Raw genomic sequence first — 22,930 nt, 5'->3', positions numbered from 1 at the left:
TTGAAGTTATATAAACACTTTAAAAAGTTTCCTTGACTGGTGGTTGCCGCGTTGGTTTTACCGTTTGTTCTTAACTGACACGAATGTGTCGTTTACTGACCGCGGATCGCCGTCTCTACCACCAGACGGAACCATGGCGACATCCTGAGGGGGGTACAGTAAATAGTTTTATTTATATCTTTATTATTTTTACGAAGCAAAATTCTAAATAAATCATTTGGCGTATGCCTGTAGCTTATATTTGATAAGTAAGAAATACATAATATGGGTGCAGTTTTTAAAAATATCATATCTAAAAGCGCATTGGTTTGTGGTACATTCCTGCTAGGCCATCTTTCGGTGTAACGGTAACGGTACAGCTTCCTTTGCTAAACAGAGCAGCAGAGGTTTCGTCCTCCGGCTAACAGCAGCTACTATGGCGTCAACCGAGATAGCAAGGCAAGCGGTAAGTAGCCTGTTTCACACTGGAATTCATGTATTTATCTTATATATTTTTGTTATGGATCAAGCGTTTCGCAGAAGAGTGTATAATTTCAAGCAGATTTACCCAGCCACCATCCGTTTTTCGTGGCTATTCCATCCAAATCCAGTGTACCGTGGCTTAATTAGATCAATTATAATTAGAGCTAATAGAAATCTGATTATGCGTCCCTAAACACGGTATAAAAACAAAATTTAACCAGATATCAAATTAAGGCCCAGCACTCAACAGTCGAAGCTCTCCGGTAGAATATTTTCATTTTGGTATGCTAACGCCTGCAGATTTCCTGTACTGGTAAAAACCTAAATTACCCTGTAAACGGAATTAACAGATTAAGACATTTAAAATTTAAAGTAACCGACGTATCTATTATCTCACATAAAAACGAGAGGTTGTTACAGAGCCATAGGTAGGCCATTCATTCTGAACGCCCCCATTTCGGCACGGCTACGATGCTCATTTCCGTTATGTTGTTTTATGCAAGACCCGTCAACTTTGTTTTCCGGGCGTTGTCTTAATGAATATTACGGACAAATAGATCGTAGCTCCTTGTAGACATTTGGCCGTGCAATGCACAAATCGTGGTCTAAGTTTGCCTTTTTTGGGAGGGGGCTTGGAAAGAAGCCGCGTAACCCAGAGGGAGGGCTGAGAATAGCAAGGTTTTACAGTTTGATATCCATATCTAGTGAATGGAAACCCGCTCACTGTGTGTAACTTGGCTGTGAGTGTCATGAAAAGCGGGAATGGCCTCAGGAATGTTGCACTTGCAGCTGAAGAGGGCTGGTTGTCCAGTTTTCCAAACACTCCCTCAGCTGTTTAAACCCAATTTCAGCCATCCAAATAATCCACAACTGTTTAGTGCCCTCAGCTTGCTCAGTTATTTTAAATTGAGTCTAAAACAGCGTGTTTTTCCTCCCAGAAATCTTCACCACATTGGACTGCAACAGTGTGTTATGTTAAGCCACATAATAGCTGGTTGTCTGAGGTTGAGATGGTTGAGATATTCTTTCTTTTGCCATATAATCTACATTTTTTGTTTTCCTGCAAAACGTAGGCTGCAGAAAGGAGGTTCACACTGATGGAGATGCTTACCAGCAGCCACACACCCACACACATATGTAACAACAGTGTTTTTACACTTGTTGTGTTTAGTGGTCCAGATACAGGTTGTCTATAAACAGTGTGATAGAGTGAATGGAAGTGAAATAGGCTCATAAGAGGAAGTTTTAAAAAAAAAACCCCCAAAACTCAGTGCCAGTTATGCTAATGCTTTTATCCGTTTTTCTTTTATTTTTTAATTTTTAAACAGTAAGCTTTTTTTTTCTAATTTCTCTAAACGCTCTGTCTTGACACAAACAGCAGTACCTTTCCATATATGTACATTGTGGTTTCTAACTGTCTCGTCTGTGGAAGAAAGTCACAGCTCAGGAAGCAGGAAGTGAGTTAGCACTGCACCTGAACTCATTGTCAAAGACTAACGTGATCAAAAAATGGTCGAAGGCATGGTACGGTTTTATTTACACAGGACAGCTGTCGTTGCGATGCATATTTCAGCACGTTAGAAGGAATCCTGCACGTGCTTACAGACGTGGAAGGCGTTTAGTGATCGAAAGGCACTGACTTGTTGCTTTATGTCTTTTGTTTTTAGGGTGAAGGAGCTCGTGCTGTCCCTCTATCGGGCCATGTCGGCTTTGACAGCATGCCTGACCAGCTGGTCAACAAGTCTGTCAACCATGGATTTTGCTTCAACATCCTCTGTGTTGGTGAGTGTGTCATGTGAGATTTCCTCTCTATGTCTTCAGGCACAATGTCTTTGCTTCAGTTCAAGTGTTTCCACAAGACAAAAAGCTGCTCAGTGTTTGACTCTCAGTTTCCTTTTCGCTTGCTTTGGTTACTGTAATGAGTAAGATGCTCTCAGTTCAGGAAAGTCAAGTGTCTGCTGGTGGTTATTTAATTTGAATATGCATGACTGTTTAAAAAAAAAAATGCAACACTGAATGCAGGATACAAGCCTTCTCCAGGATGTAGAGGACAGTCAGAAATGATGCCCTACAAGTTTAATTTTAGACTGGAGAACCAAGTCACATCAGCCTTATTAAGTGCTGGAAGTATTCAATTATGTGCACTCAGTTGCCAATTTATTAGCATCCCACTAAAACTAATCTAATACAGCCATTCAGCAGCCCTAGCTGAATGGAGAAAATAATGTTCAATTTATTTAGATGGCATTTTGTTGCAATTGTGGAGGCTATAGTATTTTTGTAAAGGCCTGTCATGTCTGGCAGTACTTGCACTCAGAAACAGGATCTGAATGTGCCATTATGTCAAACGTTTTTGCATTTTCAGAACTCTGTATAGGCTCCTCTTGTTTGTCTTTTCCTTTTTATTTATATATTTATTTAATCGTTTCTATTATTGTTCAGGTTAGGCATGTGTAATATGTCAGTGCCAGAGTTGACAGGCAGGAAGAAAAACAGTAAGTAATAAAATGGGAGAAAGGTGGAGGTTATAGTTTATGATACTGTATTTATAGAAATCAGAAGTATTCGTATTATGTTTTTGTTTGAAAATACAAACATCTTTTCATTAGGGTTTCCGTTCTGGAACATGTTAAATGTCCAGAAAGCAATAAAATATGTGCAGAGCAGCACAGGAAGTAACATGAAAGATGAGTCTTAGCAGACTACAACATTCAAAAATACTCATCAGTCATCAGCTTGGCAGTGAGTTAGCAAAAACAAAAAAGGTAAACTGCAGTGGATGTAATAGCATTAAAACAATGGGCTCTTCTTTTGTGGGGGAACTTGCTTTGTGACTAACTTCAGCATTCTTGCTTGAATATTTAACTAAACATCTCTGATGGCAGAGCTATAACATTTAAAACCATAGAAAGCTGTGGGAACTCTGATAGTTCCCCTTAACCTTGAATACAATGTGTTTTTGTGATATGCTGCAAATTAGATTACGTTACATTACTACCCTGTGTTTATATATTTTAAACTAGACCTGTTATGCATTTGTCTCATATTTTCTACAGGTGCATGTTCATATTAAACCAGGCAAAGGTTTCAGATCATGAGATCACTGTATATACAAGTAATCCATGTCCATAAACTCTCGGCTCTTTACGATGTCACTTAAAGGGGATATCTGTAATGTGGTTATCTCAGGCACACAGCTCTGGCCCATCTGCTGTTCAAACCTGCTGTTTTTTTCTTGCAAGGGGCAAACAATCAGAAGGGGGTGGCTTAAAGGGAACATGGGAGGAGCTAAAAAGATTTAATTCAGACAAAGAATAAACTGAGGGATTACTTTAAACTGTTAACATGCAAAGATACTCTAGTAAAGTGCAAGAATGAACATATGGGCCTGGAAATGAGCAGAATATGTCCACTTAAGACTTTTTGATGATGAAATGATTGGTGGGCACGAGCGACAGGCTTTTGAGTTTCCTCCGAACTAAACACATCCTCTAGATTCTATTTATACTCGGGAGTGGAGTGAAATGTGTGTTTTTTCTCATAATGTTACTTTTTGATGCTTTTTGACTGCCAGTTTTTCCAAATAATCTATAAAAACATTAGTGCAATCCAATCAAAATATGGATGCAAAGACGATGCTGCAGAAAAACCAGTTTTGTTCCAAACTGTAAGCGCTGCTGTATGACTCAAGCAAAAATGTGACGATGTGTGCCTCAAAGATGACTGGTATGTCTGCAGAATGTTTCTGTTGTGTTATTTTTGACCTTTGCTTCACACATTGACCCATCCTGTCCTTTCTATGTGTTCTTCACTTTCTTCAAACAAGATGCAAAATTTTAACTGTTGCGAACTGAGCTTTGCTCAGAAAGATGTGTCTGTGTGCTTGTGCTATCAGAGAAAAATAGGGATGTTGTAAGATGTCCCACAAAAATGGGCTAACATGGTTGGACTGTAGGTCAGGCTATAATGAATAAAAATAGATTTTCTTACAGATGGCGCTCAGTGTCTGAGTCATCTAACAGTAAATGGATGTCAGTACATTACATAGCAGCTACTGCTGCTGTTTTTGTGGCTTTAAGCATTTGAGAGTAATACACTCTGTTTTAAGCATATTCAATACGCTGTTTTTAATGTACTCTAACATTATCAGGCACCATTTTTTTTCTTTTTGCTTGAGTTACACAACTGTAGTGTCAGAGAGAGTGGCTTGAGCTGAAATATATCAAAAGCTGATCAAAGAAAAGGGCCTGTCATTAAATTCCTTTTGGTTTGGGAGTTATTTCCAGTTAGTGAAATAATAGCAACTGCCCTGTAAGTAAAGATGAAGAGGTCCTTTTTATGTGATTTGAATGATGTAATTGTAAGATGAAGATAGTAACTTGATGTATTTTCTGTTTGTTGTGCAGGTGAGACGGGTTTGGGTAAGTCCACTCTGATGGACACGCTGTTCAACACCAAGTTTGAAGGTGAGCCCACCCAGCACAACCAGCCGGGAGTCACACTCAAGTCCAACACCTATGAACTTCAGGAGAGCAACGTGCGCCTCAAACTCACTGTTGTCAACACCGTGGGCTTTGGAGACCAGATCAATAAAGAAGACAGGTAAGTCAGCCACTCTTAGCTGCTTCATCTTTGAGAGACGGCGACGTCAAACTCCAGAACTTTCTTTTATTTGGATCTTTCAGTCGGAGCAATATACATCCCAGACAAACATCTTGGGAGTACTTAAAGCCTCTCCGCAGCTTATGTGTCATTCGTTGCTTAACTTTCTTTCATCAGATGTCTAAAGTGAAGTAGTTTCCTCATCAGTTTTGGGAAACAGAAATTAAGATGTAGCTGCTTTCCTGTCTGGCATGAGAAGCAAATCACAGCCTTAGGATATGACACTTAAGCTGCTGTGTACACCCACGATTTTGTTACCAAGCCTTAAGTGTGATGCAGAGGGTAAGTTGAGGAAGAGGAGGAGACTGTGTGAACTTTGTAAGCTCTGTACAATGGGAATCCTGCAATTGTTGGAAATCCCAGGGGAAGTAACATGGGGTTAAACTATCTTATACACTGCTGCAGGCAGAATATCCTATACTTTCTACATAAGCTGTGGGGGGTTTTTTCACAGTGTTTATGGGTCTGTTTTGTGGAAAGAGTGGATGCCTTTTGAAGCTTCCTGTAGTCCTCAATAAACCGGCCAACATCTTTCTCTTTTGTTCATTTTCTCTCGCATGTGTCATTGCAGATAAGATTGAATTAGTTATTGGATAAATCAAATACTCTAAAACTACAAACATCAAGAATCTGACCTGGCATGAGTATAAAGTATGACTTGAAATGCTCATTTGTTTGAAATCTCCCTGCTTTAGACTAAACCTCCTCAGATAAGACAGTCTGTCCTAACACACTGCAAAATTGATCATTGCTTCTGTAAAGTTAGTTAAAAATTAATCATGTTTACCAGGTAGTTGCTCTCACATGTTCTGACTGCAGGCGTCTTCACACATGCACTGCAGCCCTAAAGTTTTGTTGAAATTACCATGAGGAGAAACATGTGACAACTCAAATCTCCCAATCTGATCGGACTCTTTTTGTAGTGGACTTTTACTCTGCTAGGTTCCTTGCAGATTGTTGGATAATGATTATAATAAAAGTATAAGAGCTGTTCCTACATGATTTTCCCAGAGGAGACAAAGTCTTTAGAAGTCACAGTTGTCTTCTGTGTAGCTATACTCTCAGTATACTTTCGGGCCTTCCACAGATAACAGTGACTCTAGTCAAGTGCTGCAATGATTCGCTGATATCCTGAATATTAATACCTTACTATTTAGATAAGAAATGTAGCTTATATTTAAAAAAAATGCTTAATATTTGCTGGTTTCAGATGCTGTGGTGTGTTGAAAAAATCTTCTCTGTCCCTCATCTTTTAACAGCTACAAGTCCATTGTGGAGTTTATTGATGCCCAGTTTGAAGCATATCTACAGGAGGAGCTGAAAATCAAGCGCACGCTACACAGCTACCACGACACCCGCATCCATGCGTGCCTGTACTTCATCGCTCCAACGGGACACTCGCTCAAATCGCTGGATCTGGTGACCATGAAAAAACTTGATAGCAAGGTCAGCTTCACTTCACTGAGTGTCATCTTTAGTTGTTTATGTGTCAAAGAGTCCACTAGAAGATGTTTAGGATTGTTTCTATTATGTAACAGTTGTGCTGCAGCTGAATGATCTTACAGAATATCTGTTTGTTGAGTAGCGTGTCGTAGATATGCTGTAGGTATGTGCTTTGACACTGCATGACTGTGTCATTGAATCTGCCTTCTTCAGGCCATAAACCTTTTCCATCTGCTTGAATGTAAATTGGCTCGGGCTTGTTGCTGCATCGGTGTAGGTCAGCTGTGAAATGCAGTCTGCTCAGTGACTGAAGCCTGGTTTTTGTGAGGTCCTTTCCCATCAGCTTATTTGCATGGCCCTCATGGCTTTTGCACAAAGAACCAGCCTAGCGTTTGCCAGAGCAGCTGTGCCCTCCAGCAAGCATTCACAGCAGCGTGATCTAGAGCAGAGCCTCCTCTGTTTACACGTTCACCTAGGAGCACATTCAAACAGCGCTCTGCTGAAGTGTCCTCGAGCTAGACTTTGAATCCTCACCAGACGAAGGGATCCACTAAGATATTTTTGTTCACATGACCTGGAGCATCCCTTGCTTTTAGTGAAAGGGGCCCACATTCAAATAATAATAAATAAAATCAGGGGTTGTGTGGGCTGACACAGCACTGTAAAATAGTTGTGTAGGAGTGAAATGTTATTTTCCACCTGTCAGCTGTGATTTATATACGACGGTGATCGTGCCTGTTTTTCCCCACCTCCCTAGATTATCACTGTTTGGGTAACATGTATGTCCACGGTTGGAGAGACTTTCTGTGATCTGAGACATAACACGAAAGCTTTCACTTTCTTTGCTGCTTTTACTATTTTTATCTCTGTACTTCAGATTATGTTTCTGTCCTCTCTGAGGGGGAAGTATGAATCGAGATGATATTTTATTATTTATATATTAAAACCTAAAGCCAGTGCATTTAATGTCAAAAAGATGCTTTCTTTGAACCTGGCTTTATCACATGAGTGGACAGCAAATTTGTTTTGACTTAAATCGAGTGTAAAAATCACGACCTTTTCACTAATTGATCTCCTGATTTGTGAGCAATGGAGATTCACATGTGATGAAAGAAGTTATTTTCATCGTTTCTGTATTCCTCTGTGGTATGTTCGTCTTAAATGACACAGGCAGCATGTGATTAGTGCATTTTGTGCAGAAGAATCAAATTAAGCATCAAATTCACCCTTTTTATATAAAGGAAACCTGAGTTAAGTTGACAACCACAGTGATTCTGTTTATCTCTTGATTGGAGTTTTAGCTTTTGTCTGTAAAGCTGATTCAAAGAAAGCCTGTATTGAATTTGCTTATACTCTCTGAATATTAAAGCAAACAGTACCCCTATCATTTTTCACATTTTCTTTTAAATTACTACTGCAGTCTTTGGGAATATATGAGTGGAAGCCATGTATAAGAAAAAATGTTATGCACTCTGTTATTAAACTGTAATATTACTTAATTCTAGCTACAGCTTAAGAGTTTTTTTAATAAATCAACTACTTTCTAAATTTGGACTACAGAAGGGGAAAGGCTGTGAAACTATATTTAGCTGAATGTCTGAAATATTTCACTTCACCTTATTGCGCTATTGTGATAACTACATGAATGCTCGCCTCATTTCTTAACTGCAGGTCAATATTATCCCAATCATCGCCAAGTCAGATGCTATCTCGAAGAGTGAGCTGGCCAAGTTCAAAATCAAAATCACCAGTGAGCTGGTCAGCAACGGAGTGCAGATCTACCAGTTCCCCACTGATGACGAATCCGTGGCCGAGATCAACTCCACCATGAACGTAAGGCTCATTTCTACTGTTGTGCGTTACACATTCAGCTAACCTAAGCAAAAGATCCACAGTTCAGTCATGGAGGGGGACACGAATGCCTTCAGGGTTGTGTCGGGAAGGGCATCTGGGATTAAAGAGTCTGCCAAATCAAACGTGTGGAGCTACCTGCTGTGGCGACCTTGTGTGACTAAGGGAGCAGACGGATGTAGCTACGCTGCTTAATTCTAATTTATTTTACCAGCGTAACAACTTGTGATGTGGAGTCGGGGCAGATGTCGTACGTGTCTCCTTAGTCTGTCAGGAAGCTGCTGTCGCAGCACGGCAGAGTGTTCAGTTCGCTCTGCAGGAAACCTGCAGTGTGGGAAAGGGCCTGTGTGCACTGACAGATAATTCAAGGCTCACTTAGATGTTTATTAGTCCTGATCTGTGCAAATTCCTTAACTATCCTTAACTGATTCTATTAAACTGCAGCCTCTCCTCTCATGTTTGCACAGCCTGACCTCAACTCTGTTCTGAGACATCATAAATCTTTATTGTAGTACTTGCTGTCTGGAAAAACAAGTTCTTAATGATCAGCTTGTGTAAGTTGAAATAATGGAATCGACGTACGCCGGCAGCACAAATACTTCTGGATTTCTTGGTAACAAAAAGGTGTTTGATTTATTTATTTACTTTGTGTGTGGAGAGAAGCTGTGGAGAATTTGCAGAGTGTGTGTTTGGCAGCACACCAACCGTGCTTTTCTTTACGCTTCACAGAGCCATTTGCCCTTTGCTGTGGTGGGGAGCACAGAGGAAGTCAAGATTGGGAACAAGATGGTGAAGGCCCGGCAGTACCCCTGGGGAACGGTGCAGGGTAAGCCCGGGTTACATCCTGCACAGGAAATGAGAGCATGCTCCTTCTCATCACAGCTGCTCTAGCCACTCCCTCCCCTTATATTTCTGCTCAACTCAAATAGCTGCTACAGACTAGCTGATAACCTGTTATATAACCTGCAGTTCCATCACTGCCATCACACTGTAAATCATTGCAGCACCAGCTTTTAGCCCATAAAGGAATTTTATGTCGCTTTTATTGACCTCCTTGATCAATGGTGTGGTTAATGTATGTGAAGTAGACAGAACTGTCAATACTTTAACTCCAGTTGCACTGATTTGCTCCTATGCCGTTTGTTACAGACACGTGCTTGCTGTTATTATCAAATGTGTATGCATGCATGTGGGCAGATGTTTATATGATTCGGTCTTATTCAACACATGCAGCTTAAATGCTTGCAGTATGACTGCTCTTCTCGTTTCTTGTTATGTCTACTTTATAATGCTATCAAACATAAAAAACACCCTGAAGTCTTTATTTTAAAAACAACAACAATTTTCTGCTAAATTTGCTTTAATTTCAGTGTAATCCCTTTAGAAATTCTATCCTTTTATACAAGCAGCCATAGGGTAAACAGAGATGCATTTCCCACGATGTGTGTCTAATATTTATGTGGATTACATCAAAAAACCCCAAAGCTTAAAGTCAGCGTTTTTCCCATATCATTAATACTTCATTTAAAATTCAGTGTGCTGGATTGCTGCCAAAACAATGAAACCCACACCGCCGTTTTAATGCGAATGGCCTGCAGTGTATAATATTTATGACTGAAGAAGGCTTTTTGTCAAACACTGGGTCTGTTTACCCCAGACTGTCTGCATGCATACTCACATGGTGTCACATGTCCTGTGGAGGCATGCAGCTCGGTTCAGTCCAGCACCAAAAATCAATACAGAAAACACAGGACATGAACACTGCCTTTTTATACTGCTGCAGTTTGTTTGATTTACTTTATACTGTAGCTTTAGCATGCGTTCTAGTTTGTTCTGTGAGACATGCACTAAGTCCCTGTGTTCTGTTTCTCACAGTGGAAAATGAGACTCACTGTGACTTTGTCAAACTGCGGGAAATGCTGATCAGAGTTAACATGGAGGACCTGCGAGAGCAGACTCACACGCGTCACTATGAACTCTATCGGAGATGTAAATTGGAGGAAATGGGGTTCAAGGACACGGATCCTGACAGCAAGCCCTTCAGGTAGCAGACTCCTTTATTGCAGCTGATTTTTGCATTCATCAGCTTATTTCTACCCCCAACCTCCCATTTACTTTTTACACTTTGGGGGCCTGTAACTGTGAAAGTTTTCATAGGATGGAGGTTAAAATCTTGAATGGTTTTATAAAATATGCTAAATTTATCTTATAAGAGATTTGCTTTACTGTTTCTATTGCTCATATTTCTTCCCTCTGTCATTTTCCTCTGCCAGTCTGCAGGAAACATATGAAGCTAAGAGGAACGAGTTCATGGGAGAACTGCAAAAGAAGGAAGAAGAAATGAGGCAAATGTTTGTCCAAAGAGTTAAAGAGAAGGAGGCTGAGCTCAAAGAAGCAGAGAAAGAGGTAAGTATCAGCAGCATAACCAGTGTTTATGTGAGCCAGATATATTTCTGCTTTGTTTTTAAAACACAAAACAACTGTGTCTGTTTCTTGTCACGTAGCTGCACGAGAAATTCGACCGTCTGAAGAAACTCCACCAGGACGAGAAAAAGAAGCTGGAAGAAAAGAAGAAGACTCTGGACGATGAGGTCAACACATTCAAACAGAAAAAGACTGCTGCAGAGCTCTTGCAGAATCAAGCTCAGCAGGCAGGGGGCTCCACCACACTCAAGAGGGACAAAGAGAGGAAAAAGTGAGTATTGTTATCCCGCTCTGTGGCTTTACCCTCACAGGTGTACCATTGGCTGTGTGACTACAGGAAATGGAGTATGAAATGAATTTGGGAGGGTGTTGACAAGCCAGTGATAAAATAACTGACTTCAAGGTTTTATATCAGTATGTATTGGAACTGTCATATCAATATCTGCCACCACTGGTTAATAACCCACCGTGGATTTGTATAATTTGATGCTAATCCATATTAGATTTGAATAGCTGACAGGCTCAGGCAAACCCTTATAAGCAGACTTTGACACTGCTCTTTAATTCACAGAGGCAGATGAATGTTCCAGTTTTCCCTCCATATAATAATAGAGATTGTAGTTAGTACTAAATTCCACGCTAAGTGAGCTGACTATAACTCATCGCCAGTGTGGAGAAATGAGAGGAGAAGAGAGGGGAGGGAGACTGGTGAAAATTACAATCTGTCCTCATCTAAATAGTTGAAAAGCAGCCAACTGTCAGCAGAGTTAGATGAATGAATTTCAGTCAGAAATCATTGCTCTGCAATTAAGCGCTGCTGCTGGTTCACCACAGAATCAAACGCTCTCAATACATGTGTGTAAACAGCTTTACACACATGTGCCAATACTTTATACACTTTTCCAAATGCTTTGGTAATAGATCTGACATGCTTTTGCTTATACCACAAGTTTAGTGAGGCTGAGGCTGGTATTGCGTGTGCAGCCTGATGTGTTATTGACATTGTTGGTCCCTTCATGGTGCTAATCAACTCCTGGTTGTGTTAAAGCTGATGTGCCCGTTGGAAAAGGAAGAAGACACTTGCACTGAGAGGTTTCTTGTTGCTTTATTTCCTTCTTGCTAATTGATTTTCTTCACAGCCATTCTAATTTTCTTTTTTAGGCTCTGTCTCAAGGTCACAAATTAAATCTGACTAGCGGGGTCTAATAATCAAGTTCTTTTCAGTCTCCGGGAGACAGTTATTTATGATGAATGTTGTGTTTTGAATGTGTCCTGTGAGTGCATGTGTCACCTATGTTGCATCCGTAATGTTTTCCAGTTAACTCCTCCCACACTTGCTGCATGCTGCGTGAGGCACCTTTTCGGGTAAGACCCCCTTCTTGAGTTACACCGCCAACAGATGTGAAAAAAATATATAAATATTAAAATTCTGAAGCTTCTGCAATTCGGGAATCATTGTTAACTCCACCAGAACGGCCCTTTGTCACTGATTCATAGATTTTTATGACACTGATTCTCTGGTTTGGTGGTCTCAGGATCACCTCTCAGCTTTTGATCATTTTCAGCTCGCACCGGGGCACTTTGCAGCTGAGTGTGAGCATCTAGCATCTCCAAATCTCAGGCCATGGTTCTCAGCTGGACATGGGTGGAGTGCCCACTCTGGGCAAAAGGGAGGAGTTGCTGTCCCAAGTGGGAGAGTTTTTGAGTATCTTGGGGTGTTGTTCACGAGTGAGGGGAGAATGGAACAGGACACTGTTGGCACAATTGGTGCGGCATCTGCAGCGATGCAGACACTTTACTTGGCTGTTGTAGTGAAGACAGTTGATCTACTTTCCCACCTTCATAGGACCACAAGCTGTATGTAGCAGCCAAGAGTGTCTGGATGTCTGGGAAGATGCAGCACAGAGTAGAGCTGCAACTCCTCTGTGTGGAAAGGAGCCAGTTGAAGTGGTTTGTGCTTCTGATCACAAGGCATTCTGGACGCCGCATAGGAGATGTGTCTGAGTACTAATGGGAGGTAACCCAGAACATGCTGGAGAGATTATGTCTGTTGGATGGTTTGGAAACGCCCCTGCATCCCTACTGGCTGGGGAGAGGAATGTCTAGGCATCTTTCCTGAGAGTGCTGCCATCGTGACCCAGGCCCAGATTAACAGAACATTGATGGCGCTCGCAACATTTTATTTGACTTTGAAAAGGCAACATTTTCATTATCTGACATTTTGTACTTCAGACGATTGACTGATAAGTAGTACAAGTTAACCAGAAATGAAACTGAAGCATTAGTGGCTGTCAGACTGTGCAGCCAAATACTTCTCTGAATCTGAATATGTAAACACAATCTGAAGATTTATAAAGCTGTTAAATCTCCTCTAATTTGCATGGATTTAATTTGCCCATTTAAGTTATTTAAGCACGTCACTGTTTGAGAAATGGCTAATCCAAATGTAGTATTTTATTGCCACAGATTTGCAGTACTTCATGGAAACATCTGTGCCGATCCTATCCTTGAGTTGGCAGTGTTTACCGTCCTTCTGCCAGCTTCTAAATCAGCCACTTTATTAGATCCCCACCCATCCATTTGATGTACTGTTCCATCTGCCTCCCAAAAAGCACAACAGTCTCTTTTTCTCGTGGCCCTTCCCTGACTTTGCACAAAGACTCATTCAAGGCTGAACTGAAGAGTAACTGAAACTAACGGGTCACACCAGAGCAGCTAGCAGCCTCAGGGCCCTTCTCTGTTTACAGAGATGACATGTTTTGTTGATCAGCCAGAGCCATATGACGACCCCCACTCCCACCACCGCCCCACCCCACTTTTGTGGATTCAAAAGCCAAATCCACAGAGGGACATGTTGTTAAGACTCAACCACTGGGGAGGGTAGAAGTGAATAAAGACATCTGTCTTGCAATCTGTAAACTCCACAAGCATTTCAGAGCTCTTAAAAAAGCTGGAAACAAGATGGTGTTTGACGAGCAAGGCTCGAGGAAGACAATAAGACCCGCTGTTTGAAACTCAAGGGAGGGAGGAAAACCTGAAAAGAAAGAAAAAGATTTATTTAACTGTCCGATTCAAACAAATAGACAGCTGTACTCACATCCTCACCTCTGCACTCAGTCCTTTTGAGAAGCATGTTTTCCCCGTCAGCGCCCCCTGATAACTAATGTTGATGTGATGTCACCTGTGTGAAACTGTGTGTTGTGATGATGTTTTAACTCCAAGAAAGCAATAACAGCCCTTCTCTCTTATTTCCAGCTAAGGATTCCTGTAGAAAAAGTGCTCCCTTGTGGCCATCCTGCTGTGAATGAGTTTCCAACCCCATCATCCTTTACAGTACCCCTTCCTCACCCTCACATTACCCCATAATCCAACCCTCCACACGCCCCTCCCTGCTCTGTGGAAGACGCTGGGCATTGCTATCAGTTTGACTTACTCTTTTGTTTTTTTCATGCTGAATGATGCTTGTCAGTTGTGTGGGTTGTACAAGCAATTATTCGGCTTCTCTTTTTATGCAAATTTACAAAATGCATTCCATGTTTGTTTTTGTTTTTTTAATATTTAGTGACTCTTTGCATGATGTGAGCTTTTAAAAAGATATTAACATACATGACTACTGTAGTGATGGGCAGAAATGTACTGAGGCTAAATGGAAACATGCATTAAAACAATGGGACTGAAGCATGAAGGATGAGAAATCTGTTTTGGATTTCAGACTTTACAAGAATAGACTGTTATTAATATGAAGGCAGATTGACTGTGAGATTGAAGAAAAGCAGTAGACTTAGTAATGTTGTTTTTTTTAAACCGCCTCCATGAAACTGTGGTGTCTGAAATTGCTGCATTTCAAGAAAATGTCTTGCTGAAGAAAAGCACACTTCAAGTAGTTAATCATTGGGTTTCTGATAGGCTAATCACTTCTTGCTTATTTGGTGACACCTGTGGTTAAAGTGGTAACAGGAAGTAGAGTTTTGTGCTACAACAAGCACCTTCTTTTTTAGAAGTGCGACAGAAAAGCAGCCCGTGTCCGTTCTGTATCCGTTATTGTGCAGCCAAAAAACCTTGTCTTGATGTAGATATTTAAAATCTGTCAATTTGTCTCATGTTATGTTGTTCAAATTGTTAGCAGGGAGTAAAGTTGCTTCTCTTGTAGATAAAATTTTGATTAGTCTCCTTCACAATAAAAGCCACCGTGTGCTTTCATCATACACTGTATATAAAAGATAGGTGTATCTTCAGGATTTAAAATGTAAAGTCAAAGCGAAAGTGGATTACGTCTGCATTCTTTTCAATGGCCATTAGGGGGCAGTTCCTCTGCTGATAAAAAGAAGTATAATTGCATAACTGTTTAATACCTCAATAAAAACATCCTCTACGAGTTTACGGTATAAATCACAATATAGGTTAAGTGAGATCTACTTTAGGGCAACAAATTATTACCGTATGAGCGTTGCAGTTTCTTGCGATTGCTAGTTTCCAAATTCCAATCCCAGTTCTTGTGGGCGGGGCTTTACAAACCACTGATGTCACAGCAGCTATGGCTCTCTTTTATATACAGTCTATAATTTTAGTAAGTGAAGTTTTGTTTGTTTGTTTTTATGTGAAGCTTCAGCAATACAAGAGTCAACAACTCAGCTGTAACTAGATAAAATTCATACTGTATTACAGTTTCTTGCTTGTAAAAGCAGTTTGAATGATAAGAAAGGTGCTTCCCGGCACTGCAAATTAATTGCAGAATGTAACCACATTACATTGTTTTTCTTTAAGAATTATAAAGACATTTTAAACAATAAAAAATAAAATGGAGATTTACTTTCTTAATGTCCCCTTGCTGATGTTGTTTCTCTTCAGCCTCATGCATGAACAGATGTGAGCCTCCTCTCTTTGCCACTTCTCCCATACCTCATTCATCATCATGTGTTTTGTGCATCGTTGTATTAGCTTTCACATTTGCACTTTTAATATTTTATACCTGAATGTGATGGTTTTTTACATACTATATATTAATGTTGTAAGTGCAATTGTAACTTTCTTTTTTCTTATTGTTCTCAATATGAAGGCACATTTTAAAAGTCAATCATCTTAATGTCAATTGTCCTGCAGGGACCAGTGTTATTTGTATCAGTGTTACGCATATATTAAAGAAATTTTTAATAAAATAAAGGCCAATTTTTCACCATATATTATACCTGTGAACATAATCATTGTCTATGACAAACATTACTTTATTTTTAGGAAATTAAATCAAGGTTTATTTAATAAATGGATGAAATAGTTATGTTTCATTTATCAGGGGCTTACAGTGAACAAATGTTGGTGCCAGCAGGTTGTACTTGTGCAAGTTCATTGGCCAGCTGCTGTCCTAGCTTTGCTTAACATTTTTTATTGAAAGAAGATCTTTAGGTGTGTTTATTTCATGGCCCTCAGATCAAATAGGCGCCTGCTGACTTAGTTTATACTTTATTGTTCCACCACTTCAAGGTTCAGGGTTACTTTTATCGCCTCTTGAAAGAGGGAATTGTCTTGGGTTGAAAGTACTCCTGCCTTAACTCACATAATTCCACATGATACCAGGGTCAAAGTACTTCAGCAGAAGATCCTTTCCTTCCTCGCAATCCTCAGCTCATTGGTCTGTGTGGTTTCACTTTCCTTTGCAGTAATCCCTGGCTCTGCACTGAGTAGGTCCTCAGCCCTCAAGCTTTGCTAAGGGACCAGCCTTTGTGGGTACTGAGTACCTCAAATGTGACCAGAGGCTCTGTGGACCCCCCCTCCCCATCCCTGCAGGGTTTTCTTATACATTACCTGCTCTGCTATAATACGTGTTAACGTGTATGTGCTTCAATGCTGCTTTAAACTCACTTTGAGCAATCTAATCCACGATATGTTGCCTCTGCTTATGCTTACATGTTTGCTTTTTGTGTTGTTGTGACTAATACCTTTTCCACTTCAGTTGTGATGGAGAAGACATGCACCTGTTCATTTATTTAAATTTCTGTGCACCTGAATGACCACAGACAAGTCGTGGGATCGTAACACGGGCTGTACCTTTTATTTCACTGTTTTAAAACAATCATGGTGTGGACACAATATAATCGGGTGTTTTATGTCTATAGTGTATTGTTTGAATAACTATGATCACTAAGATTTAATTCAAAACCGAAAGTTTTTCTCTCCTTGATATGAATCGCACTTCTGAATCTTTTATTTGTAAGCGTGTCTGCTTTGGCTTCCTCCCTCTAACTGCCTGCTCTTTTCTCTTTGTCTCTTTAGCTTCTTTTAATCTGTCTTGACCACCTGAAGAGGGGATTGCAGCTTCAGCAAGAACTAAGCACCCTTTACCTCTTCCTGTTTTTCTCGCTGTATGAACCTTTTACTCTCCCCATTGCATCTCCTTTGGTTGAATACGGCCTTAATGTGGACTCGCATGGTATTTCTGACCACCTAAGGATGGTTAAAAGCTGGGCAGGTCAGGAACCGGGCACAATTTAAATCTGCTTTCATGTCTTAATGTATAGAGAGACTCTTTGTAGTTCATAGAAGTCGTCGGGTGGGACTTGCACACTTTTAGGACTCACAGAGGAAGTCATTATTTGACCTTTAGTTGAAATAAAATTGCTGTGACCTGCACTATGCACTCATCTGTTCAAGAGAATTCTCAACCCAGAGGCATTAGGATAAAATGACAGTGAATCATCGAGACTTGCTTTTAAACAAAAGAACAGAAGCACTTAATAAACTATGTGTAATGTGTAAAGTGATACAGTATAATGAGGATGTCCTCTTCCTTTGTTTTCTGCACATCTAAATTAAGAGTCATAATCATGCAAGAGCCAAAGCCATGTTTATGGTGCCCATGTTTACATGTCACTGCTGAATACCATGGAGGTCACATGTCATGGCCTTTTACTACACATTGTGCTTTAATATTCACTTGCCTACTCTATATTTTGCATGCATCTCTCTCTCTCTCTTTTTCATTACTGCAGTGATCTTTGACCTGCTTGTTTTTAACCCTTAAATAACAAAGTTTTGCTATCTGTTTTCCTTCATTGCTGTTTTCTTCAAATCGGTGCATATAATTCATGTACATTTGCTCTGTCCTATGATTTCAGCTCCCACTTTGCCAAATGTTAGTATAAGACGGAGTTGAATTGAAACCCCAGATAGGAGTATTAAAAAAATACTCGAGCATTTATATAATTTATAAGGATATATTTTGTGTATCGAAGTGGAGACTTGTTGTTTATTACCTATGATCTTTGGACGTGACTCTGAGTGTAACATTTTGGTGTCAGGAATTGCCATACATTTTTTCTAGTATCAGTCATCACCTCTTGTAGTCAGAACCTCTCCCACACCTCAAATGATTCTGGATCTTACTTTAGTTTGATTCCATTGATGTACATTTTGAATAAAAAAGGTGATCCAAACATTTGACGCTTCTGTGTGTCATTTTCAACAGTGGCTCTAAAACTGATGCGATTAGCGCTGGCTGTCGCCTCGCAGCAAGACGGTGCTAGGTTCAAATCCAGCGCAGGGTCTTTCGTTGTAGAATGTAAATGTTCTCTCAGAGTTTTTTACATGGGCTTAGGTTCATTGGTGATTGTAAACTGACTCGTCTCTAAGTGTTAGCTCTGTGACAGATTGATCACCTGACCAGGGTCTACCTCGCCTCTCGTCCCGTGACAGCTGGAGTAGGCTCCAGCCCTCTCTGTGACTCCTATTTGGATAACTGGAAGGAAATGGATAGATGGTTCTCAATCTGTGAGGGGCAGACAAGTAGAGGAAAAAAAAAAAAGAAACTAAAATGAATGAAGGTTTTTTTTTTTAAGGGAAAGTAAAATTGCACAATTTATTTAAACATATTTACTTATAAATGAATGAAACTAAACTACATCTTAGATGCCTTTTTAAGACGAATAACTGATACAAACTGGGTTTTGTGACATTAATGGTTTTTGTCTTTGTTATTTTCACTTTCTTTGATGACCACAGTCAAATCCTAAAGTTGTGTCTCTTCATAGGGTTCATCTGCTTCGAAGTCTTTCTCTGGATTTATTATATATATTTACGAGAGATATGTGGACAGAAATGTTCCATTTTAATTAAAGAAAACTTACATAGATGCAAAAACTAAGCCTAACTATTAGAGACAAATCTTTTTGCAAAGAATTGTTTCATTTATAAATTCTAAAACTGCTGTTAAACATATCTACTGTAACATTCCCAGGGCTATTATCAGGCCCTACATACACAATGATAGCAAATTATAATGTCACATTGTAAAATACTGGATGGAAGAATATAATTCAGAGGAAAATATTGCACTTTTCCCCGGTTTGCCTCACTTTATGACTTGTATTTATCAGCTACAGTTACCAATAGCTTTGCATATATAAGATGTTGTTATCACTGGTTGATTAGACCTCTATATTTAGTTGGGTGGAGCTTTGGTGGAAATGACATAAGCTAAATAAATTTAATGTCCCAAGACTTAACGTAATGGTAAAACCCACTCTTACAGATGGAGAAGTTGTTCTGTCCCACTTTGTCCTGAAGGAGGCAGTGTAAGCAAAGATGTGCACATATAAAGAAAGAAAGAACCAGTATGTTTATTACTGATTATACTATGGATTAAATTATTTAATCTTTTTAAAATAGTTGACCACCTGCAGCATTGAATTGCTGCTCATTCCAGCTCACTACCTGCAAAACTGTGCTTTCTAAGGGCCTCCAAATCTGGAGATGACATGACAAAACCAACATGGAATGAGCCAACTACATTACAGTCTTAAGTTTTCAAGTTCATATTGGTCTTGCAGTTCTCGGAGAGGTGTACCATCAACCCCAAATTCATTCTGCAACATAACAACAAATGAAAAATGCAACCAGAGTCAGAAAGAACTGTTTTCAGTATCAAGCAAAACGAGACTGGTTCATACAGTCTGACACAGAGCCACAGAGATCATGTCTGCATAATGGAGTCCATCCAGGATAATGTGAAGAGACAGAGGAGACAAGACAGACTAACTCCAGAGAAATGGCAAGTATAACTTCCTGTCAAGTACCTAAAGTTTGACTGCCTGCTATTGGTTGGACTTTATAAATTATTCATTCTGCACAATACTATAAATGTATTTTTTGCAATACTTATGTTCATTTATATGGCTAACATGGTGAATTTGGTTTTGCTTGTATCAACTGAACTATCTGAATGAAGAAGAGAGAATATTTATTCCCTCCCTGAATATTAAACCATGTTTTAACTAGAAGAAGTACAAAACGACAATTTCTATATAATACTCCTACTTACATAAATATGAAAAACACTAAAATTCTCATATTATTATTATTATTATCATATTGACTTATAATTACACACTTAGTCTTAACTATCAGTGGACAAAACAACATTAAAACCACACAGATAAAGCGAACAACGATAAATTAAGTCGGTGACACTCCTCGATGGCAGCTGTCTCCCTCGGGAGCAGCAAACACCCTGCAACACAGGAATAAAACCTGTGTAGCAGCTCCAAGAACAGGAGAAAGACTCCAAAGTTTTGGCCAAGCTTAAAACTATGCACTTCCTTATTTTATTCAGCGTCTTTGGTATAGTCAAGAATCCAGCAGAATCCTACTATTTTCCCTTACAATCCTTTGTTTTTAGCACTGATTCATTGATCACACACATGAAATTTATGACATAAACATTAGACCCAAACACTGGTAGAAATTCCACTGATAGAAACTGATATGTATTTCTTCCATGGTGCACACAGGTAAGTCAGTCCATCACACCTCACTGCTTTGTTGATCCTGGGATTGGTTGATGGCTGAAGCTCAAACAGGAAGAGTACATTGAGCATTCTCTCTCTCCCCTTAAGCAACAAAGCAGAGCTGAGACTTTGCTCCCTTACCTGGGATCACTTGTCTTGATTTGCAGAAGTTGGCAATTCTCAATTTTGTCTTGAAGGTAGGGAAAAACTTGTGTGTGAGTGTGGGCTGTATACTAATATGCGTGCTGTAGGTGGTACTGTCATCTTCAAGCGTCAGATGAGTCAGAGTAGCTGCACATCTCTCTTGTGCCTTCCCAGCAGCCTCAGTCCACATTTCCATACTTGTCGTTAGCATGGTTGTCCCTGCTGAGGCACAATGTCCCCTCTAATGGGACTTGAAACAGCTCTCTGGTTCACATCATCCCGTTCTGGAGCCACCTCCTCCTCCAGCAGCAGCTTGATGTGTAGTTGCAGTCAGGGGTGTGGGCCCAGATGCTGTAGCATCTAATGATAGACTGGTAAATGGTTCGCTCTTGTCCTTTGTCTTCTTCTGTAGGGCTCTGAGGAGATTGTCAGCATGACCTTGCACAGGGCTGTTGTGGCCTCCATGTGCGCCTCACTGTCACAATCATCCCATTCGTGATGTCTGCTGAAGTCTGATCCTAGATGCTTCTAGAGTTTATAGTTTGTTCCCCAGTCATGACTCCTGGCTTCTTTAATATGAGCTTCTGATCACAGTCAAAAGATTAATAGGGGCTGTACATTGGTGCTTGTCACTTAAACTGTGGGCATTTAAGGGACATATTGGGTGTAGCTGTCGGGTGTACTTTACTGTGGTAGAAAACTCTGCTGTGGAGGCGATCATGCTTTCTGATGAGTCAGCTTGTGGATATGAAACCTCCGGTGGCAGGCTGTGGTTGATAATGAATCACTGGAAGAGTCTGCAGGCACTGTGCGCTCCTCGTCATCTCTGCTAAATGGTGGGGGTGGAGGTGGAGTAGGTGTAGCCATTGAAGAGCCAGAGTCAGGGTCATGGTCCATTCTAATAGACTGAGGCTCTAACGAGAGATACAGACAAGAACTTTCTCTGACAAAGCTTCTCATACTTCCACATATTTAATGCTTTCAGGTGATTTTGGACATGTTTTTTCTCTTGTATTTTATCTCTTGAATTTCTGTCCTTGCAGAAATCCAGAATGTTTTATCCAAACACAAAAAGCCCTGATCACTATCCTATTCACATAAACCACATTTGGAGACAATCCAACTCTTGATTGGTATTTTTCTTTATCAGACTTGTTTCCCACGCTCACAAATGTCCAGTTTTGTCTATTTGATGTCCCTGATCTCTACTCTAGAGGCAATCATCACCACAAATCCAAAGTGTTTTTCACCATAATTTGATGGACAGTCAATTCAGCAAGGAGGAGCCAGTCTTCAATTACTCTCTTTCTTTGAAAAATATTCCCAGTGTTCCTGCAACACAGCATTTACTCATCCCTGAAATCACCTTTTGACCAGATGTGAACACAGAGAAACAATTGTTTTCCTGTTTCGTCCCCCTAAATTCTAACAGTTTATTTCAGATCTCTCGCCATTTGAGGACAATGTGCTCCATTCCTAGAAATCCCCATGGAGATGGTCTGGGGTCCAAATAGTCAGGCTCTCCATCTCTCAAATACATGAGGTTAGAGGCTGGAAAGCCTTCTTTCAAGATCAGTAAAAGCCAAGAGATCCCACCTCTGACACCAACCAAGCTCATTCTGGAAATCTGAAAGAAACTGAGACACACACAACCAGGTTGTCCTAAGTTGCATTTACCTTTGCAAAGAGATCAAACAGTAACAAGAAAAACAAAACAACAACAAAACATCGCGGCAGTCTGTATGACATTTGACAAAAACAAATGTATTAACACTGTGTATTAAAAAGTAATTTGTACATCAACATAGTGATCAAACTTTGAATCAAAGATTTCAAATTTAGACTCATAAATCCCTGTTCGAGGTTTTCATACCAGTTCTTGTGTCATTTCCCTGTTTCGCTTAGCAGACCGATCATCTGATGCATTAAATCATTACTTATTATTAATCTCTGTCTTCCTCCTGACTCCCAACCAGCTGTGGGAGATAACTGTCTGTCCCTGAGCCGGGTTCTGTGGGAGGTTAAAAGGATGTTTTTCCTTCCCAGTGTTGCCATGTGCTTGCTCATAGAAGGTCATTTGAGGCTGGGGGTTTTCTATTACCATATAAAGCACCTTAAGGTGATACATTAAATTAAATTGGAAGTCTCTCAGTTCCTGCATGACTTTC

General features: G+C 40.1%; 1 protein-coding gene across 4 annotated transcripts; it reads left to right on the top strand.

Annotated features, from left to right (window-relative positions):
* Nucleotides 1-18,269, top strand: septin6 (septin 6). Of its 4 annotated transcripts, XM_013908220.1 has the most exons (12): nt 1-153; nt 330-445; nt 2,130-2,244; nt 4,869-5,064; nt 6,384-6,570; nt 8,239-8,400; nt 9,148-9,244; nt 10,294-10,462; nt 10,692-10,824; nt 10,923-11,113; nt 12,161-12,207; nt 14,098-16,020. In XM_013908220.1, exons 1-11 carry the CDS (start codon nt 84-86, stop codon nt 12,162-12,164), a joined length of 1,440 nt encoding a protein of 479 aa, XP_013763674.1. In that variant the 5' UTR covers nt 1-83; the 3' UTR covers nt 12,165-12,207; nt 14,098-16,020. The 4 variants fall into 4 exon arrangements, with proteins under 4 accessions (XP_013763674.1, XP_005722950.1, XP_005722952.1 ...); XM_005722893.2 differs by lacking the exons at nt 12,161-12,207; nt 14,098-16,020 and adding an exon at nt 17,110-18,269; XM_005722895.2 differs by lacking the exon at nt 12,161-12,207.
* Nucleotides 18,270-22,930: the final 4,661 nt, after the last annotated feature.

Source organism: Pundamilia nyererei, unplaced genomic scaffold (genome assembly GCF_000239375.1).
Source record: "Pundamilia nyererei isolate P.nyererei 1_Seehausen unplaced genomic scaffold, PunNye1.0 scaffold00008, whole genome shotgun sequence".
Lineage (NCBI taxonomy): Eukaryota > Metazoa > Chordata > Actinopteri > Cichliformes > Cichlidae > Pundamilia > Pundamilia nyererei.
The sequence above is the reverse complement of the archived record's forward strand: the minus strand, read 5'-3'. Positions and strand labels throughout refer to the sequence as shown.

Coding starts and splice junctions, on each gene's coding strand:
- septin6 (XM_005722893.2), top strand. CDS start 84: ATGTGTCGTTTACTGACCGCGGATCGCCGTCTCTACCACCAGACGGAA. Junction 154..329: donor ATGGCGACATCCTGAGGGGG/GTACAGTAAATA, acceptor ATTCCTGCTAGG/CCATCTTTCGGTGTAACGGT. Junction 9,245..10,293: donor CCCCTGGGGAACGGTGCAGG/GTAAGCCCGGGT, acceptor TGTTTCTCACAG/TGGAAAATGAGACTCACTGT.